Source organism: Pezoporus flaviventris, unplaced genomic scaffold (genome assembly GCF_033815535.1).
Source record: "Pezoporus flaviventris isolate CSIRO_AGI_PZ_B2104156 unplaced genomic scaffold, CSIRO_AGI_Pfla_v1 ptg000083l, whole genome shotgun sequence".
Lineage (NCBI taxonomy): Eukaryota > Metazoa > Chordata > Aves > Psittaciformes > Psittacidae > Pezoporus > Pezoporus flaviventris.
In genome coordinates, this window is record NW_026892631.1 from 9,206,026 (window position 1) to 9,218,264 (window position 12,239).

General features: G+C 48.4%; 1 protein-coding gene across 11 annotated transcripts in view; it reads left to right on the forward strand.

Moving 5' to 3' along the window:
• The first annotated feature begins 1,289 nt into the window (after nt 1–1,289).
• TTBK1 (tau tubulin kinase 1) overlaps nt 1,290–12,239 on the forward strand; it is a 77,106-nt gene continuing 66,156 nt past the window's right edge. Inside the window, exons 1-5 of one of the 11 annotated variants that reach the window (XM_061475137.1) lie at nt 1,824–2,259; nt 5,866–6,137; nt 6,701–6,794; nt 7,611–7,755; nt 11,996–12,154. In XM_061475137.1, the coding sequence (XP_061331121.1) occupies nt 7,690–7,755; nt 11,996–12,154 (225 nt within the window). In that variant the 5' untranslated portion in view covers nt 1,824–2,259; nt 5,866–6,137; nt 6,701–6,794; nt 7,611–7,689. Of the gene's footprint in view, nt 1,364–1,438; nt 1,739–1,823; nt 2,260–5,865; nt 6,138–6,700; nt 6,795–6,861; nt 6,964–7,610; nt 7,756–10,239; nt 11,866–11,995; nt 12,155–12,239 lie in introns of those variants that run through there. The other 10 variants (XM_061475138.1, XM_061475145.1, XM_061475143.1 and 7 more) reach the window with 10 other exon arrangements.

A 12,239-nucleotide genomic window follows, 5' to 3' on the forward strand; every position in this document is an offset into this window, starting at 1 on the left:
GGTGCAGTTTTGGTAGTGCCGGTGCAGTGCCCAGCTGTGGCTGCTGTGCCTGTTCCCAACCCTGGCAGGGTAGGATGGAGACTGTGCTGGTCTTGTCAGTGCAGTGTCCGGCCCAGTGCTGCTGGTCCCAGTGCAACGTCCAGGTCAGACTATGCTGGTGCTGGCACTTACAGTGCAGTGTAGGGCACTAGACCCTTGCTGGCAGTGCCGGAGCTGGTCCTGGTCCCAGAGCACTAGAACACAAAACCGCAGACCAGTAGTTCTGGGGGTACCTCTGCTGCCAGTCCCAGTGCCATGCAATGCCCAGCCCCAGGCTCATGTGCTGACTCTGGCGCTGGTCCCATCAGTGCAGTGCCCAGCTCCACACTGTGACAGTCCCAGGCTCTGTGGAACAGTCCTGGTGAGGCAGTCCCAGGACAAGGAGTGCTGCTCCCAGTCAAAAGCACTGGTCCCAATCCTCAGACCGTGCTGTGCCCAGCTGCAAACTGGTGATGCCAGTGCAGGTCCCGACCGCTCAGAGATGAGCCTTGCACCAGTCCCCGTACTGGCAGTGCCAGTGGTCATGCTGCCAGTGCCGGTTCCAGTCCCGGTGCCAGGGAGGTGCTCAGCATCCCGTGTCCCGGCAGCTGCAGCGCCCAGCCCCGTGTGCGGTGCCCGGTGGCGGCTGCCGGTGGCTGCGGGGCGGTCCCGGGGCGGTCCCGTTGGGCGGGGGCGGCCCGCGGGTGATGTCAGGCTGATGCTGTCGGTGCGGCGCGCGGTGCATTGTGGGCAAATCCCGCCGCCCGCCGCGGCTCCAAGGGGGAGGATGCGCCCGGGGTCGTCCCGCCCCACAGCCGCAGCCGCAGCGCGCCGGGCCGGCGGCACCGAGCCCGGCGAGCCGCACTGAGGGGCGCGGGGCATGCGCTGCCCACGCCGGCCGCAGCGGGAGGCGCCGGCGGCGGCGGCGGGGCCAGGTGAGCCGGGGCCGCGGAGGCCGCTGCGATCATTGCCGCCGGGGGGGGGGGGGGGGGCAGTCCCGGTGGCGGCTTGAGAGCTGCGGGGGCCACGGGCCGCACCGGGCCGGGCCGGGCCGAGCCTCTGCAGGTCTGCGCGCGGGGCACTGTGGGAGATGTAGTTCGTCGCCCCTCCCGCTGCCGGCTACGTAAGGGGAAGTGTCCGGAGCGCAGGACTCGGGTTCCCAGCATGCCCGCGGGGCTGGGCGGGCTCGGAGCGGAGTGACGAGCGAGCTCCGCCAATAAGAAAGCGGGACGGGGTAGGGCGAACCATCTGCCGAGAGGGGCGGCGGGGGGGCGGCGTGCCGGCAGCTGCAGTGCAGGGGCGGACGCGGCCACCTCCTCGGCGGGGGGAGGCGGGGCGGCCGGAGGTGAGGGGCAGGGTGCCGGGGGACCCGGGGTGGCGGCGGCGGCGGCTTCTCTCCCCTTCCTCTCCTTCCTCCCCGTGACCTCCGCCTCCTGCCCGGGGTTGCTGCGGGCCAGCGGCTGCCGCGGCTCAGGGCGAGGCGCGGGGGGTGCCCGCCGGGGGCGGGGCGGGGCGGGCGGTGTCCTCGCAGGGGTGCAGGCGGCGGCATTGCCGTGTGTTGCCGCGGGCCGCCTGAGCGGTGGCGTCCAGGTCCTTCACACCTTGAGAGTCCCCACCGAGGTGGGAATGGCCCCGCCGGGTGGTTCCCCGGTGCCAGGGTGCGGGCTGAGGTGCGAAGGCGGCCGGCGGCCCTGCTGCCGGCAGGGGCCTGCGGGTACAGGTGAGGTGAACGCCTGGAGGGTGAGGGTCGGGGTGATGGGTCGAGCATCCCTCCGGGTGTCACCGAGTTAACTGAATACTGCAAAACTTCACGGGGCTTTTGGGGTGGGAACGTTTCCATTGTGTTATTTTGGGACCACTCCTCAGTGCTCATGATTTAAGGGGCTGGGAGTTTCTCCTTGTTGAGCTTTCGCGGGTGGGTGGTTTTACTCTGGCGCGTGTTGAGGAGGCTGCTTCAGGTCTCCTGCCATTGTGTCTTTATTGCTCACGGTGTCCTAAGTTTGCGCTGGGGAATGTGACTGTAGTCGTTCTGCTTTCCCTGCACACCAGGAGAGGAGGTATCCAGTAACCTGGGTCTGACCCACTGAGAGCTTTCAAGATGAACACGGTGACCTTGAAGTGCATCTTGTATTTACCGAGGAACCAGTGCGCTGTGTGAAGCGGTGGAGTGACATTGCCACTCTGTCAGTGTTGCTGAACTCCTTGCATGCCAAGTTCAAGACTCCCTGTGTGTGTTTTGAGGTGTGGAGATTTCAGTGGCTGTTTGTATCATGTTTCTGAGCGGTCCAGCCCAGCTGTATAGTAAAATCTGTCTTTTATGTTGTTGAATTTCCTTAGGCTTGCAAGGAGGAAATGTAGACAGTTTGATAGAAGGACAGGCTTCCTAACTTACCAGTGCACATGGATTTCTTTATATTCCTGTACTGCCACTGAAAATGCTGCCTGTTAGCAGCAAACTTCTCAGTGAGTCACAATAGATGTGTTCAACCTCAGAACTTCTTTGTAGGAGGGAAATTTCACCCCATGTGAAATTGTATGTGAGGCAGGGTGTGCAAATGCTTCCCCACACTAATGCGTACAGGTGCTGTATTCAGGGGCTCTGATTGATGCAGTGTGTGTCAGTACTGCCTCACCTGTAGCTGCTCACCACATTTCAGTGTATCTCTCAGTGTAAGAGGGGTAGGTGAGGAATTTGGTGTTACTTTGGGGGCTTTTTTCCCTTTGTGTGCCAGTGATCATCCAGCTCACGACATTCTTATGGCAATCTATGTGTGATCAGAAGCTTGAGCTATGATGCTCAGGAGTGATGTATGTGGTGTCCGCTGCTGTGACTTTTGTGTTCTGTGTGATTTGGCATGCTCTAGCCTAACCTCCTTCTTCCAGGAACGAGCAGAATTATTCTTCTCCAGCTGGCAAAGAAAAACACTGTAATTACCATTCCCTTGTAGGCCTCTGGCGTTAGGAAATCTGTTTCACCTTCTCCCCAGGGTTGATGCTAATGAAGTGACATTCACATGTGGATATCCTTCTCCTTACCTCTCCATCTCAACCCCAGCATTTGGTGGCAAATGCAAGTGTATCTCTACAGTGCAACACGCAGCATGGGTCTCTGCTCTGGTGAAGTTGATGCTCTTTTTCCAAAGCAGAAGTGAGTCAGGAAGTCCTGAGTGACATGCAGGACCACCACCACAGTGCCCACACGCAGCCTGTGTCTAACACTGTTGAGACCCATGACAGTTATCCCCCAAAATACAGGAAACAATTCAGCAATAGCAGTATGACTTGGAGCTCAGTGTTTCAAGTGGCTTTTACTCACATTGACTTTTCTGTTTCTTGGAGACCGGCAGATACATTAGTGTATTAGACCTGATGGGGGGGGGGGGGGGAGAAAAAAATGCCACAGTAGCTTTATTCATCACTCAAAATCCCTTTTGGTCATACCCACCTCCACACTCTTTTCCATTAAGTCTTCTTTACTACTCAAGAGCTGTTCACATGGGAAATGGTCTTTTTTAGTAATTGAGAAGGAAGATGTTGACAGCGTGATGGACTGTAGAGGTAATGAGATACGATGTACTTGGAAAACCTTTCCTTTGGGTGTCAAACCATGTCATCTTTAATTTGGTGAACAATATGAAAGGGACAGACTGCAGCTTTTGGGCTGGCTCCAGCTGTAGAGGCACAATGGGAAGCAAAGATAATGCCAGTGGGTGCTGATTGCCTCTTCTGTGAAGAAATGGGGCAGTCCAGCCTCAAGAAAGAGATCCAGTGTCAGCTGTGGCAGATGGAAGCAGATTCCTTGCTGCCTGTGTGACAGTAAATGTTGGGAGGCTCATGGTCATCCTGGAGGCTGTATTGTAGAAAATGTGGTGGGTTACCAGTTGGTTATGAAAAGATTGCAAAAGGGATAAGGAGACATTGATGTCTAGTGAAAAAGGTTTGATGATAGGATTATAAACCAAACTGCTCAGGCCTAAGCCCTGTATTGCTCTGGTCCTTTTCTCCCAGTGACCAAGAGATGATGCTTAAGGAAAGGCTCAGAGGACACGTACAACATGCTTGCTCTAGTTATACCTTTTGTGGTGTTGCAGTCTGCGGTTTGTCAGTCTCTTTATTTGTTATCCTGAATAATCTTGTATGTACATAAGGTGTGTTACCCCACTGGTAATAGCGCTCTGTTGTGAAACGTAGCTGTGCATTTGTGTGTGTTTTCCTCTCTTGTAGCCAGTTATTAGTTTTAGGGAATCACAGAATCATCTATGTTGGAAAGGACTTTCAAGCTCATCCAGTCCAACTGTTCCCCAGCACTGCCAAGGCCACCACTAACCCATGGCACTGAAGGCCTCATCTACACAGTTTGTGAACACTTCCAGGGACAGTGATTCCAGCACTGCCCCAGGTGGCCTGCTCCAATGCCTGACTGCCCTTTGGGGAAGGAATTGTTCCCAATATCCAGCCTGAACCTCCCCTGGTGCAGCTTGAGGCCGTTTCCTCTTGTCCCATCCCTTGTTCCTTGGCAGCAGAGACCAGCCCCCTCCTGGCTCCATCCCCCTTTCAGGCAGTAGCAGAGAGTGATAAGGTCCCCCGGGAGCCTTCTCTTCTCCCACCCCAGGTCCCTCAGCTGTTCCTCATCACACTTGTGCCCAGACCCTTCACCAGCTCCATTGCTTCTCTTGTAGTGAGAGGCCCAGAACTGACCACAGGATTTGAAGTGCAGCCTCACCAGTGTCTAGTACAGGGGGATGATCACGGCCGTAGCCCTACTGGCCACGCTGGTGCTGAAACAGGCCAGGATGCTCTTGGCGTTCTTGGCTACCAGGGCACAATATGGCTTATGTTCAGTTGGCCTGCACGTGAGCCAACAGCTGAAATGGATCTGAAGTACTGCTCCTTCACTGTCCTGGCACTTGTGTTTGACTGACCCTATGATGAACCAATTGAAGGGGCTCTAAGCCAAGGAAATAACCTTATTTATTAGGAAGAGGAATGGTTTTTCCACTGGTAAAGTCACTGAACTGCCTTGTGGTGGAATCCTGCCTGCAGAAGCTCAGGGTTTGCAGGAGAGAGGGGAACTGTTGCTCTTCATTGAAGGTAGTGTTTTATGTTGGCTAACCAGGCACCTGAAGCTGTGGATTGAGGGTCAACTTTATGTAGGCTTTATAGAGGAGGGGATGTAGGTAATGTGATGTAATGCTTCCACTGATTCTCGGCTTCAGTTCATTAGCATCCAGTCACCCAAAAATGTGACTTTTGGGTTTGGGTTTTTTGTCATTGTTTGCCATAATGTTTGCCTGTTAACTTAGTAGAGGTCAAGCTGGACATGACATTAGGGGGATATCCTGGTGCTGAATTTTGTGCTTGGATCAAAACTTGGAGCAATTCAATCAGGGAGACTGATGGAAGGTAATAGACTTTGCTGTCAGTCTCTCCTCCCTGTTTCCTTAGCTTTATTGCTGAGATGTAGTTGGAGAGGATTAGGATCACACGAACTGTCAGGAGTGATGAAATTGTGTTTGGGGGGGTTGGCTTGTTTTGTTTAAGTCCTGTGCTGTTACTTGTATGTCACTGTGCAGGCATTCAGTTGGCTGTGCAACCAGATAGCCGTAATAGCTCTTTCAGAGTGCATCTGTTACCGTATTTAATATATTTTGTGGATGTTCTGTGTTAGCAGAGAATCTGGACCTGTCTGTCTGGCTTGCAGCTTTTATTGAGGGTGTTTGGTTGGTTTGGTTTGGTTGTTCTTCCCAGTCATGGCTACGTCACTCTTTAATGGTCACAAACCTTTCAAAGGTGAGAACCAGTCCCTGTACCTTGCAACCTCACCTTTAGATGTTTTGTTTTTTACAGAAATGAAAGGCTGTGAATAGCAAATCCAGAATTTCTAAGGCTGATGATTCCCTTGCATGCCTATGAGAAGAATATCTCCTAGAGGAGACTTTAAGCTGCAGCTGCTAGGAGCTGAGCCTGCTCCCTAAGCAGGGCTGGCTACAGCAGAGGCAGGCAATGAAGGAGGAGATGTGTCTTCAAGGAACGATTCAGAACCTTGCAAGCTCCTGCTGTCAGACCTGCCCTAACACTCTATGACTTGTTTTTCATTGCTGTTTCAAGTTCAGCAGGAGGTATGGTGTATTCCAGGGCTGAGGGGCTGGTTTAGTCCATTGCACTGTATTTTTTTCTAACCAACTTGTTTTCTGTACTGTCATATGCATTTTTACCCTAATAACAGAATGCTAATGCATGGTACAACTTCTTTATACAAAGATTTAAGGGGTGTTTTTTGATTCTTTTAATGGGAGAGATTTCATTTTCGTAATTGGTGTTGTGTGTTGGAAGCAAATGACATTTGTAAAACAGCGAGGGATGCCGAGTGTGTGCAGTTAATGCTGCCATTAGCTGAACCCCAGTTCTGCTGATGTTCGGTTGCACTTGAAAACTCCACTGGTTTTCTTTCTTCCTTTGAAGCACTCTCAATCCTACTTGCTATAGTCTCCTCTTATACCCCACCCCATCTATTTCATTTTGCCTAAATGTCAGAAAAGTTCATGTTGGGAACAGCTAAGTTACGCTTAAATTCTATTTACAAGTGGTTTTTTGTTTGTTCCTCCCATGCATGTATTGGGCAGGGGGATTGATCTCATTTTTAGACTGCACTTTACTGGGGCTACTTCTTTTGTATTTGCAGATGTCCAGCTTTGTAGTTTACATCAGCTTTCTAAAACACCACTGGGATCTGCTGTTAAGGTGGATCCTGTGTTCATGGAGGGGAATTTGATCAGGTAAAGAGAATCATGGGCTACAGCAGTCTAAATAAACTTCACTTGTTCTAATTGTTCTAATTTGTAGGCTTCCAGAGGTGAGGATGTGTCCTGAAATAAAGTGGGATATTGCAGTTCCTCCACAGTGAGATTAAGACACTTAAGATAATCCAGGACCTTTAGTAAGATGGTGAGACAGACCTTCATAGCCTTGTTCTGTTGTTTAATAACCATCCTGCCTCTTGAGTTTTCAACTTGATGTTTGTTTGGCTGTCTTTTGAGCGCTGCCACTGCCGTCTGTTGGGGCTGAAGTAAGCTAACATAGGAAAGATCTCATATAGATGTTAGGAATTTCCACAGGGAATGCTCCATTTTTTTCCAAGTTTCATTTGAAGAGTGCTATGATCCTGTTAAATTAGGAAATAATTTTTTTTCCAATAAAGCTGTTTAAAATGTTGCTTGCATGAAGGAGAACATCATAACGTAGGGAACTGGGTTGTGTATGTGAGACTTCTTGATTGATTGTTTTTTGATCTCTGACCTCCTTGAAGGGGTAAAAGAGACATATCTATTATATACACACAGTCCTCTGAAAGTAACTGATAAAAACGCAAGTCTGGCAATATTGAATCATATCACAGGTCCATCTAGGCCAGTATCCTGTCCTAAGCTGGCCAAGAGTGGGTATCTAGGGTAGAGAATAAGAGTAGGGAAAGCACATAAAATGACTCTGCAGAATGCTTTTGCCACCTTCAGTTATTTGTGAATTGAAGCTTCCTAAGCTAAACATGGAATATTTGTATGTATGTTAATGGATTTTTCTATTATTATTTTTAGTGAATTTGTGAAGTCACTTTTTGAATCTATGTAAGCTTTTAGCATCTGCAGTGAAGAATTCTTCAGCTTAACAACTTGTATGAAGTTACTTTTGCTTGGTCTGGTTTGTCTCCTGATGAACACACGTGTGAACAAGCCATTTGATGTAAGAATCTGCCACACTAACTGCAACCTCAGGCCTTGCACTGAAATTCCTGCAGGCTTTCCTCTTAAGTTTGTTACGGTTGCCTATCCAGGTCATGCTTCTCTGCCCGGCCTTGATTTTCATATTGGCTAAATCATAGAATCCCAGACTGGTTTGGGTTGGAAGGGACCTTAAAGCTCATCCAGTTCCAACCCCTGCCACAGGCAGGGACGTCTTCCACTAGACGAGGTTGCTCCAAGCTCCTGTGTCCAACCTGGCCTTGAACACTGCCAGGGATGGGGCAGCCACAGCTTCTCTGGGCACCCTGTGCCGGCGCCTCCGCATCCTCACAGGGAAGAATTTCTTCCTAATGTCTCATCTCAATCTCCCCTCTGTCAGGTTAAAGCTATTCCCCCTTGTCCTGTCCCTACAGGCCCTTGTCAAAAGCCCTTTTTGAGGTTTCTTCTAGGCTCCTGTAGGTATTAGAAGACTGTTATATGGTCTCCCCAGAGCCTTCTCCAGGCTATAGTGCATCAGGTTTTTGTAAGGTGCCTTAAAAATAAGGAGACCATTTACCTGTGGGTGCTATTGACTGAAACTACCTTGATGCGACACAGAAGGAGGAGCTAGTAGGCCAACGTGTCAGAGTTCATAGTGGAGATTATTAACCTGTTTAAGCATGGGGGGGTTTAGATTTCTTTTCTTTTTCAAGGTCAAAACTAAATATATAAAACTCTAAAGATTCTCCAGTATGGGCTGGAAGAGATGGCAGTATGCAGGAGCTCATTTCACACTTCTTCATGCTGAGGTTGGCCAAGAGATGGGATTTGGTCCTGTTGTCACTGTTTCTTTCTCACAGCTGCTTTCATTTCTGCTTCAATTCCTATTCCTAGGAAGTCAGTTTTAGTCTCTTAGGATTGCTCAGCTCTTGCCTGTTTTCATGGTACAGTCATTTCTTGACATCCTGTACATTTCCTACAGGAGAGGACAGCCTGAAAGTTCTTCTCTTCTTGGTCACTATCTTCAAAATGATGCATCTTTACATGTTTATGGTCTGTACATTTTAAAGCCAAGAGTGATGCAGATACGTCGAAGCTCATAAGCTTGGTCAGCCTTTGAATTGGGAGCAGCTTTACTGACTCCTTCCATCTCTTCTCCAGTTAACTTTAACATCAGTTAATATTTAACATGCATAAATTATGGTCTTTGCTGTGTGTTGGAGAGGAGGTGATAGTGCTTCACCTTTCCCGCACTGACCATTCTTCCCCACCTTCCTTCTGTAGCTACATTAGCCAATCCAGCTCTAGCAGGGGACTAGCTGCAGGCTTTGATGTTAGTCAGATGATATTGACACTGTATTTTATTGATTTAGAAAGTATTACAGTAATGCATAAGTTAAAAGCATAATTTAAACGTGCTGTTTATTCTGCACAAAGTAATTTCATCCTTTTTGCCCTCAGGAAAAAACTTTTGATATGTTAACACTGCTTTGTGCTGCTACTGTGATCTAAAGCAGCTTGAAATATGTCTCAAGCTGTAATTCAATTGCCTATTGGCAATTGGCTGGTTTGTTTTCACTCTGGCTATACCAGCGCATATCCATAAGCTTATGCATGTAATTCCCTATTGCCAAATGGCTGCAGTTAATGGGAGTGCCAAGGAGGATTTTGATCTGTTCCAAAGGCAGTGAAAATGTGACTCCTTTAAATAACAAACCCATTCTGTACTTTGTACACATGTATTGTAACACTGATAAAGGAACATGGAATAGTGCATCAGGGAAAGCAGCTCTAGCTTGGATAGTGCTCACAGACTTTCATGGTGTGTTTCTCCTCTGAAGTGACTCCTTAGGATTACTGTGCACCAGCAGTCACTAGACTGAAGTCATAGAATCAAAATAGTTAGAGTTGGAAAGGACCTAAGATCATCCAGTTCCAACCTGCATCCATGGGCAGGGTCACCTCCCACTAAACCATGTCACCGAAGGCTCTGTTCAACCTGGCCTTGAACACTGCCAGGGGTGGAGCATTTACCACTTCTCTGGGCAGCCTGTGCCAGTGCCTCACCACACTCACACTTGAGAACTTCTTCCTTATATCTAACCTGAACTTCCCCTGTTTAAGTTTAAACGCATTGCCCCTTGTCCTATTGCTAGTGTCCCTGATGAAGAGAATCACTAATGTGTACCTTGTGCATCATACATACTTCTGGGTGTTCTGCTTCAAAATGGAAAAATCATGGCAGATTTCTTCTGGAAAACTCCTAGACTTCTTTATATCTGTTTGCTGCTACTACCACTCCACATCCTGGATCTCAAGCTGCCTTTGTATCCCTTGCAGTCCAGAGCCTGCGTTGAGCTGTACTTGTCTTCATGAAGTGATGCCAAAAGACTTGGAAGAATAGGGATGCGATACATGCCTCTGTATCAGTGTGTTAACACTGAGGGCTTGGGACAGGCTGTAAATGACTTTTCTTTAAGTAATGGGAAAAAAAGCTATCCTTAAAAGACATTTCGACAGGGGTTCTCTCTCCTGTGCAGTCTGCAGGGAGCTGCACAGCATATGCAAAACTCACTGGTAGCTTAGGGATGCTCAGTTCAGGCATTCTGGTGAGCATAAAGTAGCCTGGGCATGACATTAGGCTTGCTCCTTAGGAGGAAGAAGCACCAACATTGTTGCCAGACACAGCAGGTACTTTCTCATTGGAGAGCTTTGCAGTTTCTTCCTTCAGTACCTGGAGACTGAAAGGGTTGCTACAGGTGCAGAACTCTTTCTATGAGAATTGAGAGTGCTTTGCAGCACTTTTCTTCTGGATTTCTGTACTATTTATTTTCTTCTTCTTTCTCTTCTATCATTTTGATTGTCCTTTAGCAGATGTCAGATTATTTGAGCATTTCTCAGCAGCCCTCTTACTGCATTCGTCTGCTACTCCTTTATTCCATGTAGTTACCTTCTATATCTAGAATGAAATCATCTTTTGTGAACATCTTTTGAGAAGATCTCTCTGAGACAACGTTTGATCATCCTCCGTCTTGCGCTTCTGATGTACTTCTGTCTGCTGCTTCCTTGTGCACGCTACGTGCTGGTCACTTTCTATCCTTCTTTCTCAGCCCTTTTATTGCTAGGGAATGAGCACTTGCTTTGAGCTCCTAATTCACTGGTGAATTGTTCCTTTTTTCGGGGCCTGAAGAAGTGTAGTAGTTGAATGACCAGCTCTAATCTTCTTTTTTGTCTAAGTTGGCATTTATGCTGTGAATCTGATTTAAGTCTGCAGTCAGTGCTACAGTAATATGCATTTTTATGAAGGAAAATATTTCATACTGGAGGGGGGGGAGGACAGGACAACAGAACTGCCAGGAAAGCTTAATAAAGGGTCCGTTCTTAAAAGATCTGGCCTACTTCTAAAGTCAGAAGAATACCTTACAGGAAGAGATGAAATGCATTGGGAAGATCTTATTAGTCCTGTTTCAATTCGGTCTCTTCCAGGAAAGTGGAGCTAGCGTGTAGCTGAAAGTCATTTTTGTAGAAGAATTATAACCAAAAAACCCTCAAAACAAAATTAATTTGCAGCATAAGCTGCCTGGAGCTCCCTCTCAAAGCAGGGAAAAGGGGTGAGAGGTAGAACACAAACCCATAGGAACAAGATATAGCTCTGTATTTTAACTTGATCCATTTTAGCATTGTGTGTATGCTCTGAGGAAGACTAATTCATAATGGCTGAAGCCCTTTCTAACCATCCCTGTCTTCTTTGCTTGGCTCTTCATCACAGTGAGACTGTCTGTAATCCTTGCTCTGTAAAGGCCCTTCTATCCTGTTCAGATGCTTTTAGGCTTATTGAATGTAATACCTGGCAAACCTTTCTGATTTGTGTTGGATGTCGTCCAGTGGAAACCATAAAAAGTGCCTATGCAGCAGCTGCTCTGTGAAGCAAGACCTTTTTGCCTGGTAACAATAACAGCTCTTGCAGCATTTGGCATTAGATTCTCTCTGACTTGTTGGCTGTGAGGCCCAAGAGCACTGGAGTCCTGCATGGTATGGTCGGTAATTGTCACCCTTTTAGTTTGTGCTGCTGACTTGAAGCATGGTTGTGTCTGCCCAGTTTATGCATGGAGTGAGCTCAGGTGTTTGCAAGGTGAGTTTGCCTTCTTTCCCTAAGAGGCTGGATCTGATCATGTGCAAAACATGTGGAAGTGTAGTATGTGCTTCTGCAGTGACCTGTACTAATGTTATCATTCATTCCCTCTGCCCCTTTCTTCCCCCAGATAAATGGCTCATTTAAATTGGGAGCTACTAAAATACTCTCTGGCTGGCAAATGCAGTGCCTAGCAGCAGTCATCAAGGACGAACCAAACATGAGTGGAGGAGGGGAACAGGTCGACATTCTTCCGGCCAATTACGTGGTCAAAGATCGCTGGAAAGTGGTGAGTAGCTCCAGCTTCATGCTTCCTTTGGTGGCCCAAACAGATCTTCTCTGACTGTAGTAGGGTAGAAGCTCGTCTAGTTAAT